Source organism: Festucalex cinctus, chromosome 10 (genome assembly GCF_051991245.1).
Source record: "Festucalex cinctus isolate MCC-2025b chromosome 10, RoL_Fcin_1.0, whole genome shotgun sequence".
NCBI classification, from domain to species: domain Eukaryota; kingdom Metazoa; phylum Chordata; class Actinopteri; order Syngnathiformes; family Syngnathidae; genus Festucalex; species Festucalex cinctus.
Window position 1 is genome coordinate 2,699,485 of NC_135420.1, and position 25,862 is coordinate 2,725,346.

Here is a 25,862-nt window from a genome sequence, read left to right on the forward strand (position 1 = left end):
GACTTGTTCTTGACTGAAGACACCGGTGGCCGAAGACTCACCAGGCCATCTCAGCTTGTTACGGTCAACCCTGCCGGTCCCACCAACGATGAAGACATCGTCCGAGTGGACCTGGGGACAGACCAACAACTGGTGATTTATGCCTTGAGCGCGTTGCCTCCAACGCCTTCTAGCATTCCCTCTGGAAACCCAGAGAAACCTCAACCAACCACGACTCCAAATGGGGACCTTCAACCGTACCCAGAGTTCGAGGAGCACCTCCAAGAAGTCCTGCACCGCGCCGACGCGCTCCGGTCCGAACAGGACCGCGAACGGTTGCGCACCGTGTTAATGAAATACACACCGTCTTTTGCCAAGGACTCCTTGGATTGCGGGTTGACGGCACTACATGTAGTCCGCATCCCGACTCAGCCCGGCACTCCTCCAACTTTCGTGCGCCAGTACAAGATTCCGATAGCTTCTTACGAACCAGTACAGAAGACTATCGACGCCATGCTGAAAAAGGGCATCATTCGCCCCTGTAACAGCACCTATTCGGCTCCATTGTGGCCAGTCTTGAAGCCAAACGGCACATGGAGGCCAACCATTGACTATCGCAAACTGAACCAACAGGTTCCTCTTTCGCGATGGCCCATGACACAACTTGAACAGGAACTTCCCAAGGTTCGAGATGCCAAATTCTTCACCACCATCGATGTGGCTTCGGGGTTCTGGACGATCCCAGTAGACCCCAGGGATCAATACAAGTTGGCATTCACCTTTGGCAACAAACAGTACACTTTCAACCGGTGTCCATTCGGCTACGCCAACTCGCCAGCCGAATTCAACATCTTCCTCAACAAGGCGTGCCCTGACGCCGCCGCCAGGGGCAACCTCATTTATGTCGATGACATTATGATGAGGAGCTCCTCTTTGGATGACCACTTGATGGAAATCGACCACGTTCTTGGACAGCTGTCTTCTGCAGGTGCCAAACTGTCCCTCCTGAAAGGTCAGTGGTGTCGCACGAAGGTCAACTACGTGGGGATCTTGGTTGGGCCGAACGGGATTGAACCACAATCCAGCCGTATTCAAGGCCTTCTTGACATCAAAACCCCCACCGATGTGTCAAAACTGCGCAGCTTCCTTGGCGTGTGCAACTATTCGCGCCAGTTCATTGAACACTTTCCTGACATAGCACGCCCTCTTACTAACCTGCTGAAGAAAGACACGCCCTTCGATTGGGGTGACGAACAAAACAACGCGATGAATATGCTAAAACAAAAGCTGGGCTCCGCCCCCTGTCTCGCGTACCCCGATAGCAACAAGGAATTTTTCTTGGAAGCAGGATTCTCCGACCATTGTTTGAGTGCGGGTCTATACCAAATGTACGACCAGGATAAACGCGTCGTGGCGTACGCCAGTAAAACGTTGAACGGCCCCGAGTTAAAATACTCCGACTGCGAAAAAGCCCTGCTTTCCACAGTATGGGCAATCAAACATTTCTCAAACTACATTGGATGCCAAAAAGTAACGATTGATACAAACCATCATCCGGTTACTTTTCTTAACAACCAACGCATTCGAGACGGCGTTGTTGACACCGTGCAAACCACTGCAATTCCAATTGGGCCCCCACTCTTCTCAATACGCGGAAATCGCTGGCATCCTGATTACACTCAAATTGGCAGTTGAACATGGTGTCACGGTGCTGGTTATCTGCACTGACTCAAACTATGCCCGCCTCGCCTTCACCTGTCATCTACCGGTGTGGCGTCGAAATGGTTTCCTTACGTCAGCAAAGAAACCCGTTAAACACCGCGACCTCATTTTGACATGCGACCATTTGGTTTCCGCCAATGATATGCATGTCTATTGGAAAAAGGTCCGGGGACACTCAAAAGTCCCAGGACCTGACAAACATTTTAACAACCTAACGGACACGTTAGCCAAACAAGGGGCCCTCAACGGGACTCCTTGGACATTTGATACAGCTTGGCTGCCCACCCAGCCCACCCTGGAGGTCCACGTTCTCACGCGCCGCGGCGCTGCGGCCGCCGCTGAGTCTCGCGACGCCCCCACACAAACCCCTACGGGGCCCGTGGCGTGCGTACCGCCCGTCCGAACCTCCAACTTGGTCGCCCAACAGGCCGGCGACCCCGCACTTTTCAAAATAATTCAGCACCTTTCTGATCCTGTCGCCAACCCCGTGTCGCCTGACGCGTTGAGTGACGACAGCGACTTCAGAGACTTGCTCTCCGTGCTGCAAAGGCTGCGTCTCGTTAAGGGCCTTCTGGTTTATGACTCCGGGTCTCCGCCTGCCCTGCGGTTGGTGGTTCCACGGAGCCAAAGGGGGGTCTTGCTAACATACGCCCACGACGCGCCTTATGCAGGCCACCGCGGATTCAAGGCCACTGTCACCGCACTACAACAGGTGGCATACTGGCCGCGCATGCATAATGATGTAGCAACCTACATCAAAGGATGCCTGGTTTGCTGCCAGTGTCAGCCAGCAAACCCGAGTCACCGAGCACCACTCCAACAGAAAGGAGTCAACTTCCCATGGTCTGATCTCCAAATTGATTGGGTGGGACCACTGGTCAGATCTCCGAGAGGGAACAAATACTTTCTCACAGTAGTTTGCGCGTTCACCAAGTGGGTAGAATGCCTGCCTGCTCCAAACGACACCGCACACACCACTGCATGCTTGCTGATGAACCACGTGTTCTCCCGTTTCGGGTTGCCCTCACGGGTTAACTCAGATAGGGGAACCCACTTCACAGCCGAAGTAATGCAACAACTTTGGCAAATGCTCGGAATCAAGGCCCAGTGGCACATTAGCCATCACCCGCAGTCATCAGGACAGGTGGAGCGGACTAATCGCACCGTGGTAAATTTGCTGAAAAAGTTTGTTGTTTCCAACCATCGGGACTGGGACACCCAACTCCCACTGATCCTCATGGCGATTCGAGCCACCCCTCACGAATCCACAGGGGTGGCCTCCTTTGAAATGATGACCGGACGGCGAATGACGCTCCCCCTGCACCTGATGTATCAGCCAGGAGAAATAAACCTAGCCACGGCATACACGGCCTCCCAGTACGTGGAGGACTTGCAAGCCCACCTCCGAGCCACGTTTGCATTTGCTCAACAACAGCTTAAGCAAAGTGCAGAAGGTCAGAAAACCTACTACGATAGGAAAGCCTCACTTCGAAATAGGTGATCGAGTATGGTACTACTTGTTCGCGCAACCAAATGCTACTACTCCGCGTGCCCAGAGGGGCATCGCCCGAAAATTTCTTCCCCGGTGGGCAGGACCATATGAAATCATCGATAAACTGTCACCCGTCGCCTATCAAATTAGGATGAATAAAGGACGTCAGGGGGACCAACTGAGGTGGGTCCACCGAAACCAGATCAAAAGTCACTGCGGTTTTGAACGTCTGGGAACGCGATCGAGCGAATCTCAGGACCAGCATGCGCGCGAAACTGACAAAGGGGGGTCACCAGCTGACTCCGAGTCAGCGGCCCAACCGACACCCTCGACAGACGCGCCAAACTCCGCCGACCGACCTCGCTGACTACGATGTTTAAAAGTATCAGACGTGCAAAAGGGGGGTCAACACCCCGCTGCACCTACCGAACCCCTAAGTGATACCATACTGAGCGACGCTGATCCGCTCGTCTTTGTTGGTTGCTAGAGGATGGTGTGATATGATGACGACCCTGATGTTGGGCATGACCGCTGTGGTGAGCTGACCAGAAACGGTTGAACCCGGACTGGCAGCGGAAATTGCCTTGATTAAATAACCAGGATTGCTTACGAATGATTGCGAGAAGTTAGCATACTGTGTTTTCTACTTATTTGCAGACGCTTGGTGCAACACTTAAGGATACGGTCCTAGCTGTAACACCGATAGCATCATGCAGAACTAGACTAGACAACTACAAAACGATTTGCAACTCGAATTCAAAAGATTATATACACCCAAGGTGTTATAATACTTATGAATGGTATGCTGTGTGAAATCAGTTTTTGCTAGCTATAAAAAGCTCCCCCGTACTTAAGGCCTTCAAAAGCAGGTCAGAGTACTCTTTTTAAAGCGTTAGTGAGTCTAGCTAATCTAACTAAGCCCCTTTGCCTTCCTTCCCTTAGTCTAGCGCAACTGCCGAGGATACTCTGATTTTTTTTTTTCCTTTCATTTCTTTTTCGCCCCTCCTCCCTTTTTTTCCCCCTTTTCCTTCAGTTATTCTTGGATAGCGCACGACTTTTTGGGTGTTTAATTACGCTATAGGAAGATGCGATAGCTAAGTCCCTAGCAACGATAGTGTCGCGCTAACCGACCTAAGACTTCTTTTTTTTCTTCTTTCTTGACGAACATCCCCAGGGGTGGAGATTTGCACCGACACGCAGGTGCCTGAGACAACCTCCCCATCTTTATAAGAGAGCTATGGCCTGAGTATAGTCCCGGGTTTTTTTTTTAGTTTTAGAAGGCGAAAGCCTCTTCTTCGTTCTCTCTCTCTTCCTTAATTTGCTGTTTGTTTTCCCTAGTTACTCATAATATGATACTAGCCTTATAGCCTTAGGAAAGTTTTCTTTCTTTTCTTTTATTTGGAATTTCGCATCTTGCGTCTTTCCCAGGCCCGCGCCTGTTTTGGGACCCGAGTCCCTCAGTCAGCTGACACAGCACCAAGTTAGACACACACTGTTGACTGAATACACATAGAGACACCTTGAAAACACACAGACATACCCTGCATACACATAACCAGGCAGAGGTTAGAGAAAAGTTGCACCAGTGGTATGTATTAAGTGTTGCAGCAGAGCGTGAGTGGGACTCCGGCCGTCTGACCGTGGCCTGGACCCTGGCCACGCATCATCTGGACCCGTCAACCTGGACATCCTGAAGATTCATCCCGCTTGACGAAGGGGGGTCTGTAACAACTATTGGCTAAGTTCCACTCTACCCTCTAATTTTTTTTTAAGTTTTCTTCTCCTAAAGCAAATTCTCTGCAGTGCATGAATATTCCACTGCCCAGACAGGATCCAAGCCTGGTCAGCTCTGCAGGTGGTCACCCAGCCACCAACAAAACTCTTTTGAAGCCGCTGACCAGGTGACAAAGGAATTTATGCGTCTGCCGAAGGAGTGTATTCAAGCAGTCTTCTCGGAGCCCGAACAAATGGCTCCAATGGTTTGGAATACACAAATGACCGATCAAAGGAATGTTCATGACTTCTTATCAATCACAAAAGGATGTCCTGGCGTCTGGCCCTTCCTGGAACGTCTAGATGGAGCAACAACACCTCCAAGTGGTGAAACTTGGAACTATCCTTAGTGACAATTCACATAAGTAACCGCATTTTACACATTTATACCATGATAATTCTTGACAGACAACTGAACTACGAATGATTCATGTTATATCTTTGTGTGTATGAACATCCTATTTCATTTGTACTCCATAAAGAATGAAAGATAATCAATATCTCTCAGTTCAGTCAGATTAGACAAGTAGAAGTTACCTCACAAGTTAGTTTATGATGCATTAATTACGATGTGTGTTAAACGGGTTGTGTGGGAAAACTGATTTGCCAGACTGACCAAATTTAATGCCAAATTATTAATCTCTTTAATAATTTTCCTCTTAAAGTCTGCCCGAGCGAACAGAAGGGTGTGCCATCACCTGCTGAAGCCCCACCCAGAGACTTTAAAAGGATGAGCAGACCTCTGCTCACTCTCTTGCTCCTCTTCCTGCTCTCCCGCCTCTTCCAAAAACTCTGTTGCACGACCTGCAAGTGGCCCAGCCTGCTGCGAACTCTTTGTTCCAAGAAACTTGCCAACCACGTGGCCCTTTTCTTTTCTGGCAGGATCCGTTAACGAGAGCGGATCCTCGCTCCACGCCACGCCAAAGCAGGTGCAAACTGCAACGCTGACTAAAGACTCTTTTTTTTATTTTTTATTTTATTTATTTTTTTTTTATTTTTTTTTTCCACCATCGGTGCTTGCCCGCCCGACTCCGCGGCCCCCGGCGTAAACTTGCAACGTAGCGCCGGGCTCAAGGCTGTGCACCTAAGCCGCGCACCTCACGTGCTATTCGGTGGCGCTCCGCCGCAGTGCCAACGCACCTCCAACGGCTGGCCTTCCCCGTACGCAGGCGCGTACTGACCGAGCTGCAACACCTGAACTCGGACAGCTGCCCAGCAGAACCAACCTCGGCGAGAATCAACCTCGCCGGATCGCCGGCCAATCAAGGCACGAGCCGCGCAACTACGCCAGGCCCGCGAGCGGCTTTCCCGTGCTCACCTGTGGAATAAACTTTTTTTTATTTTTTATTTTCTTGCCTTTTTGGAACGAACATTGACTATTTTTCCCCCTTTTTTTTGAAGACCTTTCTGCTCGTTCGACGCAAACGATACTCGTAAGTCTGCATTTGATTCCCAAATTGGTACCACTGCGTGCAACTTACGTTTGAAACATCTCACAGATCTGGCAGGTCAAATTTCTCTTTTCCTTATTTCCTCATTCATTCGCATTCCTTCCTTATTTTCATTCGCTTTATTTTGTTTCTTTTCTTCTGACGGTAGAATAGTTAGATAGGCAGTATTTTGATTCTGTAGTGTAGCAATCGTGAATAAATGCATGTTTTATGAACTGTATTCCGCCTAAGTCATCTGTGTTTCCGAGTGGATTATTATTCTTTTGTTAGTACAACGAACCACTGAATATCGAGTGTGGCGACTTTAGATTATCAATGAAAAGTCTGATGAAAGACTGATGAAAGGATTTTGGTCGTTGTTTGCTCCTGCTAACCCAAAGCAAAAACAACGTGGTGCCCCAGAGGTTATCGAGGTAAATTCAATTTACCTCTGTAACGTCCAGATTATTAATTCGTCCAAAAGACGACCCAATTATCGCTACATGTGCATTCACCATTTATATCTTTAATAGCCGTTATAAGAGATTTTTCCCGATTCCGTTGAAGTTGATTTGCCAGAAATGTATTTGATTTATTATTATGTTCAAAATTATTATATCTCAACTGTTGTATTATAAACTCTGTCTTTTTAGATAACATGTTATCTAACTGTATTTTTATATTCTGTAGTTCCGTCCCTATTTGATTATTTGGGTTTATTGCATATTCATCCGTTAGTTGTTTAATTTTATCATCCAGGTATTTTTCTAATTTTTGATCCTGTTTCTTTTTATAAGTTGAATATGATATAATTTTCCCTCTAATTACCACTTTCCCTGCTTCCCAGAGAAGAGATGGAGATATATTTGGAGAGTCATTTATTTCCAAAAAATCTGCCCATTCCCTTCTAATAATTTTATCAAACTCTACGTCTTTCAGTAGTGAGATGTTAAAACGCCATATCGGGGGTAGTTTAAAGGTAGAGTCAATTTGTAGAGTGAGGGTGACTGGTGCATGATCACTTATAATTATAGAATGTATTTTTATAGCAGTTTTATCAACAATAGAATTATTTGTAAGGAAAAATTCAATTCTTGAGAATGATCGGTGCACCGCAGAAAAGAAAGTAAATTCCTTCTTAGTTGGGTTTTGAAGTCTCCAGCCATCGCTGAGGCCAAAATCCTCCATATATTCATCTATTACTTTAGCGGATCGTAATCGCCTTGTATATATCGTGTAAGGGAAATCGGTCCAATTAATTATTAAATCAATAATTGTTAATTATTAAATTGATAATCAATTGGGGCGGCACGGTAGTCGAGTGGTTAGCACGTCCGCTTCCCAGTTCTGAGGTCTCCGGTTCGAGTCCAGGCTCGGACCCTCCTGGGTGGAGTTTGCATGTTCTCCCCGTGCCCGCGTGGGTCTTCTCCGGGTACTCCGGTCTCCTCCCACATTCCAAAGACATGCATGGCAGGTTAATTGGGTGCTCCGAATTGTCCCTAGGTGTGCGTGTGAGTGTGGATGGTTGTTCGTCTCTGTGTGCCCTGCGATTGGTTGGCAACCAGTCCAGGGTGTCCCCCGCCTACTGCCCAGAGCCAGCTGAGATAGGCGCCAGCAGCCCCCGTGACCCTTGTGAGGAATAAGCGGTCAAGAAAATGGATGGATGGATGGATAATCAATTGGCTCATTAATTGAAGGAGACTCAAACTTAATATTTAAATTAAGTTGAGCTTGCCTGCGGAGCACCACATCTCTTTTTGATAATTTTATCAGGATAACAGATGAGAACCTCGTTGAATCAGTCATTAAAATGAAGGTTGTGCCCTTACTACAATTTTGTGAGTTCTTTGTTCAGCTTAGAGGTCACTATAAATTGATGAAACACACACTCAGTAAACCAGGGGTTGAGTTTTGTGCACGTTTATTCTCTAACCTAGGTGGGATAATCTACTTAGAATTTAAAGAAGCAAAACTAACTACTATGATAGGAAATGAAACGAGAACTAAAATAATAAAAATAATCAAAGGAGAAGAAAAGAAGAAAAGAGAAACGGTCTTAACCAAGGTGATGGATTTCTTAAATCAACCCAACATGGGACCCACAATCAACCTAGTTTGCACCAATTTGTAATCTGGCGAAGGCCTGCAGTTGCACTTACAGATGGGGTTGGTCTGAGAAGCAGGACCCTGGATGGAGACTTGCCAAGCCCGTTTGAAGATAGAATGGAGAAGGTTCAGTTCAGGAGAGGGAGAGACAGGTCGTCCGGCTGGCCAACTGAGCGTCACGGGGTCAACCTGCTGGCTGGGAAGAGGCCCTCTTGGTTGAGGCCTCGGTGCTTGGGAAAAGCACCATCCGTTGAGCCTTTGCAGGGACTAAAAGCAGCGTGTTTCGCTGCGCCTGTCGCTACACGCGATGGCTTCTGTGAGTTGCCGTGCGCTGGAGGTTAAGCTAGCTGGGCTAGCCCTTTGTCTGGCAACCACGCCGATGGAGACCCGGAAAGAGAAGCAGCGAAAAGAGCGGAGCCAAAGAGCAGTGAAAAGAGAGAGGGAGCAGCAAGCAGGGAGCGTGCTTTTAAATTGGGAGGGCGGCGGCCTCCACACCAGGGGTCCGGTGAGACCAAAGTGGAAAGTTACCAGCTTAGAGAAGGTTTTGGTAGAGACTAATCAGATTGAATCTGGATCCCATGTTTGTTGAGATTCTAAGGTCAGAATTCAATCAATGCAACACGTACAATTGAATACCTCAAATGAAATGTTACCTAGCTTACATTGTTAAAACGTGCATACACATGAAAGTTTAGTGGAGAATCTGCCACTGCAATGGAACATTTTCATGACATTTCATGGAGTCAACATTTCACAAATGGCAAACAACATTTCATAATTCATTGTTCTGTTGCAAAATAAGAAAGTCAAGTTTCTAAGAAGGCTTTTACTGTTCTGATTTGTGTGTGTGTGCGTGTGCGCGTGTCAGTCAGAACATGTGTGGCGGTTTGTGGGGGATGTTCTTGTCCTCCCCACCCCCCACGGTGGCATGTCCAGGCCACAGGAGTGGAATTCCTTTGGAACTGAGGTTGCAAAAAGTTACAACCGGCCGATAATCGTTACAATCGTATTATTAGAACGATCTATTAATGGGTTTAAGACCATGTTAAAATCCCCTCCAATAATAATAGTAGAATTTGTTGCTAAATCGAGTAACCGAGAGAAAAATTCATGGAAAAAATCCGGCTCATCATTATTTGGGGCATATAAATTACCAATTGTATATACTTTATTAAATATAGTTACCTGAATAATAATATATCGGCCTTCTAAATCTATTACTATATTATTTAGAGTAAAGAATAAATTCTTATGTATAAGTATAGAGACACCTCTTTGTCTACTATTATAGGAGGCAGAGTAAACTTGACTAAAATTTCTATCTATAAATAATTTTTCTTCTGATTTTTGTAGGTGGGTTTCTTGTAGGAGACAAATATCTGCCTTAAATTTTGAGAGATGGTCTAAAATTTTTATTCTTTTTGCCTGGGAGCGAGCGCCACACACATTCCAGGAGACCAGAACTAATTTCTGCAGACAAGCAATATAGACTCAGTCTTATGCAGTCTTATGCAGTCTTATACATCTATATGAGCTGCTTATTAATATTAACATATTGTAGGCAATTTATATAATTTATATAAAGAGAGAGATAACAAGTAGATAAGTATAATAGTGAAGAAACGAGGGGGGAAGTGAGTTTGAAGGAAATCTGTGGGGGATTCAACATAACAATACACCAGTAAATAGTGACCTAGGCGAGATTATTATTTTTATTATTATTATTTATTTTTATTTTTTTAAGAATATATTTTTATATTATTATTATTATTATTATTATTATTATTATTATTATTATTATATAGCCTATGCATGATATAAATTCATATTCTCAGTTTCATAACCCATTATCCATACATATACATACACACATATATACATGCATATACATATATACACATATACATACACATACATATACATACGTCAAATAATCACACAATACTCGGCTCTACCAATTATCAGTTAGAACAGCCAAGGGGTCGAGGTTGGGTTTCGGAATAGCTGGCCGTCGATATATAATTTATCAACGACCATCGAAGTCCGTTTACCCTCCTGTCTATTTTGTTTCATTATAGGAAACAGTACTTTTCGCCGCTCGTTTATCTCTCTTGGGAATTGATCATTCATCCCGAAATGAGCTTTGAGCTCCCGTCCTTTACTTTTTACCAATTCTTTATGTTTAAAATGTTCGAACTTAGCAATAATAGGAGGGGGCTTATTGCCCTTACGAGCTCCGAGCCGGTGTACACGGTGAAAAGAGATATTATTTACCGTCTCCTGAGGGATCTTTAGCGATAATGTCATAAATTTATTTATCTCGCTCACTGGATTATCTGGGGTATTTTCGGATAAACCTGAAAATATTAGATTTTCCCGCATACTACGGGATTGAACATCTAAGACCGTTTCCTTTAGCATTTTATTCTCCTTTTTAATCGTCTCCAACTCGGCTGTGACAGCGACGAGAGAGGAGCGTAGCTCGGAATTATCTCGTTGGAGATCGCTTACCTGTTGGCTAACGAATTCCAAACTTAACCTTTAATTCTTTGACGTCCTCGCGGATAAGACAGAGGACGTCAAGTTTTTTATTTATGGAATCCAGCATACTCACCGATACGTCAGCGGTTACTAAATCATCCGTATCTGTTGACGAGTCATTTTTCCTTTTTTTTTTTCCAAAGGATTATCACGACTAGCCACCAGATCATCCATCGCGCAGCTATAAAAATAATCGTCAATAAAGCGTTCGAGGTCGTCCACACTGGATAATATTTCAGATCTTTCTTAGAAAAGAAGAAATCGAATTTATCTAGTCGTTAAATTCGGGTTTAATTAGAAATATAGAGCTAATTCTATTTTAGCAGCAGGGCGCCGCCATGTTAGATTTTCCCAATCTCGCTACCGGTCTCGCGATAGTCACAGCATCTCCCGATCTGCAACCTTCATTTTAATGACTGATTTACCGAGGTTCGGTTATCTTGATAAAAACCGACGTGGTGCTCTGAAAGGTAAGCTAATTTTAATTTAAATATTAAACTTGAGTCTCTACAATTAATGAATCAATCAATAATTAATGTATTGATTGATCCAATTTATGCTACAGATACTAAACTATTTCATGTTCACTAATTATGATAAAATACAATATATTGTATATGCAAGCTCAAAAGCTTATGGAGGTGCACATCTATGCATAAAAACGTTCCACATCGATTAACCGGTCGATCTACGTTCCTACTGTCACCTATGGTCACGAGGTGTGGGTCATGACTGAAAGAGCAAGATCCCAGATACAAGCGGCCGAAATGAGTTTCCTCTGCAGGGTGTCCGGGCTCTCCCTTAGATAGGATGAGAAGCTCGATCAGCCGGGAGGGACTCTGGGTCGAGTGGAGAGGAGCCCATTGAGGTGGCTCGGGTATCTAGTTCGGATGCCTCCTGGACGCCTCCCTGGAGAGGTGTTACGGGAATGTCCCAATGGGAGGCCCCGAGGACGATCCAGGACACACTGGATAGACTGTCTACGATCATGTGTCTTGGCTGGCCTGGGAAACGCATTGGGATCCCTCCAGAGGAGCTGGTTGAAGTGGCTGGGGAGAGGGAAGTCTGGGCTTCCCTTCTAAAGCTGCTGCCCCCGTGACCCACCCCTGGATATGCGGTAGTAAATGGATGGATGGACATTTCAAGAAAACTTTAATGATATCATAGTACTGTTTAAAAAAAATAAGACATGACTCAGAATAAATGGGTTACAGAGGACTCCCAATATTTGTGATTTGGCATTCATAAATGCACATTTTTTGTGGTTTGTAATGTGACAAAGTCTGAAACTTTTTTTCATGGCAAAACTGTGTCTGTACGGTATGTTATTTATTGTGTTGTAGCATCTCTTAAATCAAACTAGTGGAGGTGGAAGTTCCCCATTAGGTTTGTGATTCCAGCAGTGGTTCTTGATCATGCTTGAACTTGAGCTTAATTTCAAATACTAAACTGAGCCTTGCAAGATAATGTGTTTTTCCACAGCTAAAGGTTAAATGCAAATAATTCTCAAGTATTACATTCTGTGGTCATACTGTATTTACGTGACTTAGTCCAAATACATTTAAGGCCCTGAAAATCTAGGTACTTTTTATACAATAGCTGTAATTCCTAATTTTTTTTTTCTTCTAAATCCGTCTCAACCACTGGGCATCTTGACAGTTCTATTTACGATACCTTGTGGTGGTGCTTAAAAAGTCTAAATACCATTAAAGCAGGGGTAGGGAACACTGAGCCACTGTCCTGCTTGTTTTACTTGTCTCCCTCCACCTACTCACCTGATTCGGTGAACAAGATCATTATCAAGCTTCTACAGACCTTGCTTATGAGCTGATCATTTGAGTTAGCTGTGTTGGAAGAGGGAGACATCAAAAACAGGATAGTGGCTCTCGAGGACCAAGATTCCCTATCCCTGCAATAGACTATCATATTTACATTTCTGATGTCGTACCTTCACACATGACTTGAGCATTGACCTTATTAGCAGCCAAATTGATGCACAGCGAGACGAGTTCAAAATCCATCTTTTGTTCTCCCAAGTCATAGATCATCTTCATGAGCTGTTAATCACAAAAATGGCAAATTATAGCATCACTTCATTTGAAAGCAACAATCGTTATGTAGTTGTGTGACAAATCATTTCATACACTGCATATGGTTAAAAGTCATGACATTTGTAAAGTTTATCTACATAATAGTCCATTGAAAAACAAACAAACTTTCCAGCTTCTTAATTTGTGATTTCTCACAGTTAGATCATATTCTGAAGCCAAATTTAATCTCACTAAGACAACCCAAGTAAATTCAAAATACAGTTGCTATAGGATTCCGTTATTATATAATGGGATTATATTATTACATTATATATTACATTATATATATAATGGGATTACATCACAGAGTTTTACTCTACAAAGAGGTACAAGACAAGGGTGCCCAATGTCTCCTTTATTATTTGCTATATTTATTGAGCCGCTTGCATTAGCTATACGTCAGGATAGACTGATACAAGGAATCCACTCCGGGACAATAGAACATAAAATTAATCTATATGCCGATGATATATTACTCTATTTAGAAGAACCTGCTATCTCGTTAGGGGAAGCATTTAACTTAATAACTAAATTCTCTCACTTATCAGATTACTCTATTAACTGGACAAAATCAACATTATTACCTATTACAGAAAATTAATGGAACCCTACAAGTCTGGATCCACACTACTCCTTTCCCACAGGTAATTTAAAATACTTAGGTGTTAAAATTTCACCTAAATTAACTGAATTAACTTCTTTAAATTTTTTATCATTATTGGATAGCATCCGTAGTGACCTGGAGCGCTGGAATAATCTTCCTATCTCTTTAATAGGACGGATAGCTACTATAAAAATGAAAGTTTTACCAAAGATAAATTATTTATTTTCAATGATTCCATTTAAACCTACGTCTAACTGGTTCCAATCGCTGGACTCTGCTATCATAAAATTCTATTGGAATAAAAAAAAAAGCTAAAATTAGTCTATCTACTCTTCAGGAAAGTAAATCTAAACGAGGTTTAGAGGCACCAAACTTTATGTACTACTATATAGCTAATCAACTACAATATCTTGTGCTATGGACACAACCCAACAGAGATACTAACTGTTGGTTGGAATTGGAGCAGAAGGATTGTAATAATCTTAGACTCTCAGACTTACTCTTTATTACAAAATCGATAAAACGACATAATTGTTTTAAAAACTCAATGATAGCCGCCACCCTGACTGCCTGGTGGAAGGCATTAGAAATGACTAACTCCCAATTGGCGCCCTGTGGACTCTCTCCCATTTGGCATAACCCCGACTTTCAACTTAATAATCATGTGTTCCATTTAAGCTTATGGGAGGAGAAAGGAATTACACACCTTTATCATCTTTTCTCAGATAAGTTGATATCGTATACAAGTTTGGTCCAAAAATATGAAATAAAAAACGGAAATTTCTTACATTATCTGCAAGTTAAAAATATGGTTAAGAAACAAATCCCAACACTTCAGGATACACTCCAACTGCCTGTCTTAGCTAAAGATATTAGAAAGCTTTCTCCAACAACAACAAAAAAAATATCAAAAATATATGTTATATTATATATATGTTATATATGTTATATATATGTTATATTATAAACGTATTTACCGACTTTAAAATGGGAAAAAGACTTGTCTATAGTTCCGGAACCAGACTTTTGGGCCCAAATCTGTGAAAATGTATTTAAAATGACAAAACATACACATTTGCAACTTATCCAATATAATAGAACATAGAACATATATTACACAATGTATGATGGAAAAATGGGACTCTCTGACTCCGACATTTGTCTCCAGTGCTCACAAAATACTGCCGATACTTATCTTCATGCTTTATGGTCATGTACTCCAGTGCTGTATTTCTGGACTAAAATCTTGGAAAAGCTCGCTGACATATTAAACTGTAGGCTTCCTTTATCTCCAAGATTGTGTTTACTAGGTGACTTAACAATAATTGAGCTACCATGTAAACAATCTCAATCTATACTTATAGCCCTTACTATTGCTAAAAAAATAATTCTTGTTAATTGGAAAAATAAACAATCTCTAAATATCGACCACTGGTTAAACCTACTAATAAATTATATCTCAATGGAAAAAATCTCTGCCTTAAATAAAAATCAAGTATCAAGATTTAAACAAATATGGTCTAGGTACATAGAATATTTTAATCTTAATTTGGCAACTCAATCCTGCCTAGATTCTGCCTGTTAACGAGAGCCACCACATCGTTACAACTTCTGTTTTCGCTGCTTCTGTATTTGGTATTTTGTAACTGATTGTTTTTATTTTTATATAGTCAGGAACCTAGTTGCTCCTAGTGGGCTCGAGTACACCACACTATACGACACTATACTTACTAACTCCTTAAGATTTATTTCTAGTGGGCACTAGGCATAAACACTTGGTGTTACTGCATGCTAGTTGGTGATTTTCTTGACGCTGTGCTGGGGGGCGGGAGTGCCACCTGCACCCGCCGGGTTGGGGGAGGCCCCGCTGGTCGTTCCTCTTACTCACTTCACTAGTTTTGCACTATACACTTTGAAAATATACACATAGGGCACACAACACATTTCTTGGTGGGGTGGGGAAGGGTGGAAACACCGTCTTCACCCTTCAACTCCCCTCCAATTTTAATGCACTTCATGTCCAAGGGGAGGGGTGAGCTGGGGTAGGGAGCCATCAGGGGGGATAGACTGCAGTGCCTGGCAGCGCTGTGGTCCCCCCATCTGTGTCCCTGCCCCATCACTTTGTCCCTCCATTTCCTTTTTTAATGCACCACACATATACATATTAATTTTTTTTTGGGATGCGGGTGGGTCGGAGTAGGGGAAATTATTATTTTTTTCCCTCTGCTCCGACTCACCTGCTCTCAATTTTAATGCACCACACGCACACACTTGTATATACACTGGGTGGGGCCACATTCACGGTGTAAGGGTAGAGCTTGCCAGTCGGCGAGCTGGCGGACTCAGTAACAGGGTTAGGTGTCACTAGTACGCTGGCGCGACGACCGGGGCCTGCCTCTTCCCACCGGGCTCGGTGTTCTGGTGTTCCGCCCCTCCCCCGGTGCTTCCTCCTCTGCTTCCCCCCTCCCGCCGCTGTGTTCCTTCCGCACGGCTGGAGGTGGGGTGGGCACGTCTTCCCTCTCTGCGCTGCTGCCCGGTGCCGGTTTCCGGGGGGGGGGGGGGGTCTCACGGGGGGCGTGGTTTTGGGGGGGGGGGGGGGGGTTTGGGGGTTTGGCGGGGCTGGGGGTGGTGGTTGCGTGGGGTGGCGGCTTGTTTGGGGGGGGGGGGGGGCATGGGTGGGTGGGGGTATGCTTGTTGGGGGTCGGGGTGTGTTCGGGGGTTTGGGGGCCGGGGGGTGGCGGGCCTGGGTCGTGGCGGGTGGCGGGTTTGGGTGGGGTGCGGGGGGGGGGTCGTGGGGAGGCGGGGGCTAGGGACCGGTGGGGCGCTGTGGGGGCCCGCCGGGCCTCGTTCTGCGGCCTTGGGCTCGGGGGTGTGGGCCGGGGCTGGGACGGGGGTGTTCCGGGCGTCTGGGTCGGCTCGCCGACCGGTGTCCGCTCGGGTGGCGTGGGGGTGGCCTTCGTGCTGCCGCGGCCTGGGGGATTCCGGGGGGGGGGGCGGTGCTCGCTTTGCTGGGCCGCGGTTGACGGCTTCTTTCTTTGGTTGCGGTCCTTATACATGCCAGATCCATCACACCAGCATCTACTGAAACTCAAACAGAATTCGCCTCTCCCTCCCACGTTGAATCAGTGGGTGCTGGTGTCTGTGGATCTCACTTTGCTTTATCTATCCTTCCCTCCTTCCTCTCTTATGTTTTTCCTCTCGTCACTTGAGATTTCCTCAATTTATTGGAAGTTTGAGGTTTCTGGGGTTGGTATAAGACTCTGGTTTTGTAACCACGTAGGAGGGGTTTGGTTGGTGCTGGCTTTCACTTTGATGGATTGGATGTACTGGTTTCCATGGATCTCACTCTGCCTCATCAATCCTTCCCTCCTTCCTCTCTTTAGTTTTTCTTCCGGACTCTTGAGATCTCGTTAATTTGTTGGAATTTAGAGGCTTCTGGGGTCAGCGTAAGACTCTGATTCTGTAACCATGGGGAAGGCAGGAAGTGTCTGGCCGGTGCTGGATTTCACTTTGATTTATCTTTCTTTATCTTTTTTGACCTTTTCTCTGGTCTCCTGACCATTTGAACTTCACGACTCTGGCGAGACTTTGAAGTACCTGGTTAAGGTGAAGAGTAATGGGATTTTTATAAGGTTTTAGGTGAATTAATGAGTATAAATTTATACGTATTTGTACACACATGCACACACGCACGCAAACGCACGCACGCACACAAACGCACGCACGTGCACGCACACGCACGCAAAAAAAGGATTCCGTTATTGAAGGAACAAGAAGAAAATAGCAAACCTACCTGCTATTCCTCTCTCCTCCCATTCAATACAGTCAAGCCCGAAATTATTCATACCCCCGGCAAATTTTGATTTAATGTTACTTCTATTCAAACAGCAAATATTTCCTGGATTGGAAACCACACAGGTGTCTCCCAGAAGATAATAGGATTTGCCACAGATTCTCAACTGTTTCGTTGCAGTAAAGCACTGTCGGGTTGTGAAAGTGAAAGTACTAGCGATGTGTTCGCTTCAGAGGGGCATCACGGCGTATCCAAACTTAACAAAATAAAAGCATCCAACGGAGTCATGAAACGGAGTCACTATAACACAATTTAGCAGTAAAGTGGGAACTGTCGTCAAGTTGTATTTTAAAATTTCAAAATGTGCAGAAGATCGCAAGTTACTTCGTGTTTAAAATTAGGTAGCTCTTAATATGAAAAGTACACATCGATCGCTTCTGGTTCGTATGCAGTAAATTAACGTTATTTTACAATGCACATCCTATTAAACTTAACAAAATAAAAGCATTCAGCGTTGCGCAAAGAAATACACTAACAATTTCACAGTAATAAATTAAATAACGTATATATTTCTGGAGACTAGGTTGTATTTTACAGTTTTAAAAATGTGCATAATTTCACAAGTTACTTCATGTTAAAAAATTAGTCAGCTATTAATATGAAAAGAAAAATATATGAGCTGTCACCATTGTGAATGCAATTATGCTATGTTGTACGTCTTACAAATGCAATTATGCCATGTTGTAGTGAAAGAAAAATGAACACAAATCTGATTTGTAACGTATAATACATTAAATAAATAAATTGTATTTTTTAAAATTCAATTGTTATGAAATTACTGGCTGTGTGTTTTGGGATTTTTTGTCAGGCTAAACTGTCCACTGATGCCCAAGACCAAATTTCTCCACAGATTGCTCAATGTTGTTTTAGGGAATCTTGTCCTTTGAATTTTTCAACAGTGCAGAATGTTTTGCGTTTTTTTTTAAATAATACTTTGCACTGTAGCCCCCGTAAGTTCTGGAACTTGAAAACATTTTGACATGGCCTCATCTCTCTTGCCACAGTTGTGAGAGCCCGCTGCAGAGAGCTGCTATTTTTCTTCTGTTGAGTTTGACTTGACTTAAATAGCTTTTCTTAATCAATCAGGATAAGTTAGGATGCCTGACAACAGTTTGGACTATTTGAAATACAGGGTGTTCCAAAATGTTTTGACCCTATTGAATGACCTCAAATTTTCACAGCTTGTGTAGAAACGTTTCAAGTTTTTGCGTGTAACGTTTGGCATTTCTATCTTTTCAGGTTAAGAAAGAAAAGGAAGAAAAGGCATTTTGCGTGTTAGAGTATGCTCGGACTCGTCACCGAAGACAGTGCAGCGTGCCTTCTTCACAAATTTTCTTTTCTTAGTAAATCTAACCAATAAAACTTATGACCTTCAACATAAAGTGTAATTAGTTTCATTAAGATCCAATCAAGTAGTTTCCGAGATATGGGCATTTAGAATGGGGTCAACCAATTTGGAACACCCTGTAGTTTAAAACTTTGGAATTTCCCATAGACTTTGACAGTTAGCAAATAGTATGGACAATTTTAGACATGCCACTTTTAGCAATCTAATGCAAAGAAGAGTTGGGAAAAGGAGTGTTCCATATCATACCTTCTACAATATTACTGGTGTATTTTTGGGGGGGTGATAATTTGAAATACCGCGAAATTGACACTGTAAAGATGTGATGATGTCATTCGTAACGTCATACGTCACAGGTATGGGGGCCACAAACTTCTGAAGGTTTGTGTTTTCTTGTACAGCCCTCCCCCGCAGCTACAACACGCCTCGCCGTTCCTCCGATTTGCTCCACACTCATCAAGGACACACAGGGTGTCCTTGCACGCCGAGTCGAGTAAGCTGCTCAACTGCATAAATCCCTTTGATGCCTCATTCACAGAAAGCCTGCCTCCTCTTCCTCCTGTAGCCAAGCGTGATAACACTCCCATCGTTTCGTCGAAGTCCGTAAGGCCTGAAGAACAACAAGGCGGCAGGCCCGGATGCTCTCCCGGGGGAGATTTTACAGGACGGAGGCTTCTGTGTGACACGTCGTCTACACTGCTTCATCACCAATGTCTGGCACACCGAGACACTGCCTCATCAGTCGAAGGACACCAACATTGTCACTCTATTCAAGAATAAAGAAGACAAAGCGGCATGAGGCAACTACCGCGGCATCTCTCTTTTAGCCGTGGCTGGAAAGGTCCTTGCCCCGATCCTCCTAAACAGACTCCTTGATTCTGTCGCGGGTGTTATTTCTGAGTCACAGTGCGGCTTCCAGAAGGATCGTAGTACCATCAACATGATGTTCGCTGCCAGTCGCCTCCAGGAGAAATGCCGTAAACATCGGGATCTCTTTGTAGCATTCGTCAACCTCACCAAAGCCCTTGACACTGTAAACCACAATCTCCTTTAGGTTATCCTCCACAAATACGGCTGCCCACCCAATTTCAGCATCATTCTGAGAGACTTCCACACAAGCATGTATGCTCATGCGGTAGCCAGCGGTCTGGTTTCTGAGTCAACGTCTGGATCAAGCAAGTAACGTCCTTGCTCCCACCATTTTCAAAATCTACCTGGCAGCCGTTACCCTCCTCTCTCGACACAGACTTGTTGCAGACGATGGTGTTTCCATCAGATATAGGCTGGTAGTCTGTTCAACCTCACGGACTGCAGGCCAGGACTAACACTACCTTGGTCTTTGACCTCCAGCATGCCAACGATGTTGCTTTCCCTGCACTCTCTGCTCTGGGCCTTCAGTGCACGCTTTCCATCATAGACGCCTAACATAGCAGCGCTGGTTTGGTCATCGATGCCCGGAAGACCTGATGCACGTCAAAATGACTTGGATTTTCTGGTTGGGGTAGAACCCATTGTGAAGGTAGATCACTTCACATATCTGGGAAGCATCCTGTCATCCTCATGCTCGCTCAGTGATGAAATTCTAAACTGCATCCAGCAGGCCATCTCGACCTTCGGGATGCTCAGCAACAGAGACTTACTGAATCTCTGTCTAAAAACAATTTTATGGCAGCAAAGACTGGACCCTGTACAGAGCAGATGTTCGTAAACTTGAGGCATTGCACTTCAGATGTCTGTAGCGAATTCTCGGCATCACCTGGAACAGGGGTCAGCAACCCAAAATGTTGAAAGAGCCATATTGGACCAAAAACAAAACAAAAAACAAATACATCTGGAGCCGCAAAAAATTAAAAGCCTTATATAAGCCTTATAATGAAGGCAAGACATGCTGTAAGTATCTATAGTAGCTATATTAGCCTATTATAAAAATGACTAAGTTTACTTCAATAGGCTGGGTGCAGTACCGCGGGCCACCGTCGGGGGCACTGCAGATAGGGCACCCGGGTCGCCTTTCGGGCATATTTGCACTCAAACCGCAAAATGTACGGGTTACGATTTCAGAAAGGACCCATTTCAGATGAGGCACCTCCAGGGCCGAACAAGGGAGGCTCTCCAAAGTTGAGTTCAGTTGAGACGGCCCGCTCCCAGCCTGGTTCCTCTTTTTGGATTTCAAGACGGGTCAAATACAAATACATAATGAGCCTTCATGATTAAATGTTTATTTTTCCTGCAGTGCATCCTGAATGACGCACCACATGACTACTCTTCTGTTTCATTGCTATGGTGAAATTACAGAAATGCAATAAAGAAATCAGATTTTTGATGTTTTTATTTTGAGGAGTCGAAAAAAAACAACAAAATGTAATGTGCATATAAAGTGCCCCTTATCTGTGAGAGTGCAATAAAACGCGGCCTGCATTTATAAAAATAAAACGTCACGAAGCAGCATCCTCTTTTTTTGACACGCAACCAACACAGCTATCCTCGGACCTGAGCAACAAAACACAACTAGAAATGCCATTTCTGGGGAAATGGCGTGTGAAGGCTGGAGAGCTGAATGAATACCTGTGGAATGATTTGGAATAATGTTGAATGAAGATGAATGATATTGAAAGATATTGAATGGTGTTGAATGATGTTGAATGATACTGAATGACATGGAATAAGCTTAACATGCTGAAGTTGGAATGGTTTAAATTCATCCAGACATCTAGAAGCAGTTGAAGGAAGACAAATACCACAAAAGTAAAAATAAATCAGCAAGAAACAAGAAAACAAGGAAGAAATCAAGTAAGAAATGGAGGAAGTAGCAAGTAATCGGGTAAGCAATGGAGTAAAGTGAGAAGAATTAAGTAAGCAATGAAGTAAGGAGGGTAAAATCGAGTAGCAATGGTGTAAGGAGTGGCAAACTTAAGCAATGGAGTAATAGTCACTCTGTTGAAATCAGGTCACATTTGCATTAGTATACTAAGCTAGCATTAGCATGTTAAGATAACATTAGCAATAGCATGCTAATATAGTATTAGCGTTCTAATCTAGCATGAGCATTGGCTTGCTAAGCTAGCATTAGCATGCTAAGTTAACATTAGCATTAGCATTAGCATGCCAACTTAGCATTAGCATTAGCGTGCTAAGCTAACATTAGCATTGATATGCTAATTTATCATTAGCATGCGAAGTTAACATTAATATTAAAGTTTTCATTAGCATTAATATGTTAACTTAGCATTAGCATGTTAAGCTCACATTAGCATTAACGTGCTAATTGAACATTAGCATTAGCATTCTAAGCTAACATTAGCATTAGCAAGCTAAGCTAACATTAGCATGCTGAGCTAACATTAGCATTAGCATGCTAACATTAGCATTAGCATGCCAAGCTAACATTAGCATTAGCATGCTAACTTAGCATTAACATACTAAGCAAACATTATCATTAGCATGCTAACTTAGCATGAGCATGTTAAGCTAACATTAGCATTAGCATGCTAACTTAGCATTATCATTAGCATGCTAACTTAGCATTAGCATTAGCATGCTAAACTGACATGAGCATGAGCATGCTAAGCTAACATTAGCATTAGTATGCTGAGCTAACATTAGCATTAGCATGTTAAAGTTAGCATTAGCATGTCAAGCTAACATTAGCATTAGCATGCTAACTTAGCATTAGCATACTAAGCTAACATTATCATTAGCATGCTAACTTAGCTTTAGCATGTTAAGCTAACATTAGCATTAGCATGCTAACTTAGCATTTGAATGTTAACTTAGCATTAGCATTAACATGCTAACATAAGCATTAGCATGCTAACTTAGCATTAGCATTAGCATGCTAAGCTAACATTAACATTAGCATGCCAACTTAGCATTAGCGTGCTAAGCTAACATTAGCATTGATATGCTAATTTATCATTAGCATTTGAAGTTAACATTAATATTAGCATGCTAAGTTTACATTAGCATTAATATGTTAACTTAGCATTAGCATGCTAAGCTCACATTAGCATTAACGTGCTAATTGAACATTAGCATTAGCATTCTAAGCTAACATTAGCATTAGCAAGCTAAGCTAACATTAGCATTCTGAGCTAACATTAGCATTAGCATGCTAACATTAGCATTAGCATGCCAAGCTAACATTAGCATTAGCATGCTAACTTAGCATTAGCATACTAAGCTAAAGTTATCATTAGCATGCTAACTTAGTATTAGCATGTTAAGCTAACATTAGCATTAGCATGCTAACTTAGCATTAGCATTAGCATGCTAAAATGACATTAGCATGAGCATGCTAAGCTGACATTAGCATTAGCATGCTAAATGAGCATTAGCATTAGTATGCTAAGCTGACATTAGCATTTGAATGCTAACTTAGCATTAGCATTAGCATGCTGAGCTAACATTAACATTAGCATGCTAACTTAGCATTAGCATGCTAAGCTAACATTAGCATTAACATGTTAACTTAGCATAAGCATGCTAATGCTAATGTTAGCATTAGCATGCTAGCTTAACATTAGCATGCTAAGCTAACATTAGCATTAGCATGCTAAGCTAACATTAGCATTAGCATGCTAAGCTAACATTAGCATTAGCATGTTAAGCTAGCAATAGTATTAGCATATTCAGCTAGCGTTAGCATTAGCTAGCATTAGCATGCTAACTTAGCACTAGCATGCTCACTTCCTGTTGATTTCAGGCCACTTCCTGTTGAAATCGGGTAGCTTCCTGTTGAAATCGGGTCACTTCCTGTTGATTTTAGGTCACTTCCTGTTGATTTTAGGTCACTTCCTATTGAAATTAGGTCGAAATGGCGGAAATCCTAGACGTCCCTAATCAATTGGCCAAGACGGCCGCCGCCACAGGTGGACGACGTGGCGGAAATGCTAGGCGTCCCTAATCCATTGGCCAAGATGGCCGCCGGACTGTGGGTCCAGGTTGGCGAGAATCCTGGGCATATCTAATCATTTATCCAAAATGGCCACCATTCATGGTAATTTGGAAAATGGCCGCCATGCGTGGTAAGTTCGGTGGTAAGATGGAAGAGCTCATGACGTGAAATGGTGGAATATATTGGTTGGAACGAAGTCAATCGGATACATAAGGTGGAAGTAAATGGAAAATGTAGAATGTGGGAAATATTTGGGTACGAAATTGGGAATTGTGGGTAAGGCGTGAATTTTGGAACTGAAAAGCTGGAAGAGCTCATGGCTTGAATTGGTGGAATATATTGAAGCCGGAACAACGTCAATCGGATGAATAAGTGTAAGTAAATGGAAAATGTAGAATGTGGGAAATATTCGGGTACGAAATCGGGAATTGTGGGCAAGGCGTGAATTTTGGAACTGAAAAGCTGGAAGAGCTAATGGCTTGAAATGCTGGAATATATTGAAGCTGGAAGGACGTCAATCGGATGAATAATGTGTAAGTAAATGGAAAATGTAGAATGTGGGTAATGTGCGGGTACGAAATCGGGAATTGTGGGTAAGGCGTGAATTTTGGAACTGAAAAGCTGGAAGAGCTCATGGCTTGAATTGGTGGAATATATTGAAGTTGAAACGACGTCAATTGGATGAAAAATGTCGAAGTAAATGTGAAATGTAGAATGTGGGAAATATTCGGGTACGAAATCGGGAATTGTGGGTAAGGCATGAATTTTGGAACTGAAAAGCTGGAAGAGCTCATGGCTTGAATTGCTGGAATATATTGAAGTTGGTACGAAGTCAATCGGGTGAATAATGTGGAAGTAAATGTGAAATATAGAATGTGGGAAATATTCGGGTACGAAATTGGGAATTGTGGGTAAGGCGTGAATTTTGGAACTGAAAATCTGGAAGAGCTCATGGCTTGAATTGGTGGAATAGATTGAAGTTGAAACGAAGTAAATCGGATGAATAATGTGGAAGTAAATGAAAAATGTAGAATGTGGGAAATATTTGGGTATGAAATCGGGAATTGTGGGTAAGGCGTGAATTTTGGAACTGAAAAGCTGGAAGAGCTCATGGCTTGAATTGCTGGAATATATTGAAGCTGGAACGACATCAATCGGATGAATAATGTGTAAGTAAATGGAAAATGTAGAATGTGGGAAATATTCGGGTACGAAATCGGGAATTGTGGGCAAGGAGTGAATTTTGGAACTGAAAAGCTGGAAGAGCTAATGGCTTGAAATGCTGGAATATATTGAAGCTGGAACGACGTCAATTGGATGAATAATGTGGAAGTAAATGGAAAATGTAGAATGTGGGTAATGTGCGGGTACGAAATCGGGAATTGTGGGTAAGGCGTGAATTTTGGAAATGAAAAGCTGGAAGAGCTCATGGCTTGAATTGCTGGAATATATTGAAGTTGGAACGAAGTCAATCGGATGAATAATGTGGAAGTAAATGAAAAATGTAGAATGTGGGAAATATTCGGGTACGAAATCCGGAATTGTGGGCAAGGTGTGAATTTTGGAACTGAAAAGCTGGAAGAGCTCATGGCTTGAAATGCTGGAATATATTGAAGCTGGAACGAGGTCAATCGGATGAATAATGTGGAAGTAAATGGAGAATGGAGAATGTGGGTAATGTGCGGGTAAGAAATCCGGAATTGTGGACAAGGTGTGAATTTTGGAACTGAAAAGCTGGAAGAGCTCATGGCTTGAATTGCTGGAATATATTGAAGCTGGAACGACGTCAATTGGATGAATAATGTGGAAGTAAATGGAAAAATGTAGAATGTGGCAAATATTCGGGTACGAAATCGGGAATTGTGGGTAAGGTGTGAATTTTGGAACTGAAAAGCTGGAAGAGCTCATGATGGAGCATATTGAATTTGGAACGAAGTGAATCGGGTGAAAAATGTGGAAGGAAATGTGAAATTTTGAATCTCCCATGAAGAATACATGGGGAAAAATCGGGTACGAAATCGGGAATTGCGTGT

General features: G+C 43.1%; 1 protein-coding gene across 3 annotated transcripts in view; it reads right to left on the reverse strand.

Annotated features, from left to right (window-relative positions):
• kifap3a (kinesin-associated protein 3a) overlaps positions 1-25,862 on the reverse strand; it is a 292,502-nt gene that overhangs the window by 109,450 nt on the left and 157,190 nt on the right. For all 3 annotated transcript variants that reach the window (XM_077534647.1, XM_077534648.1, XM_077534649.1), the window contains exon 12: positions 12,992-13,100. In XM_077534647.1, the coding sequence (XP_077390773.1) occupies positions 12,992-13,100 (109 nt within the window). The remainder of the gene's footprint in view (positions 1-12,991; positions 13,101-25,862) is intronic.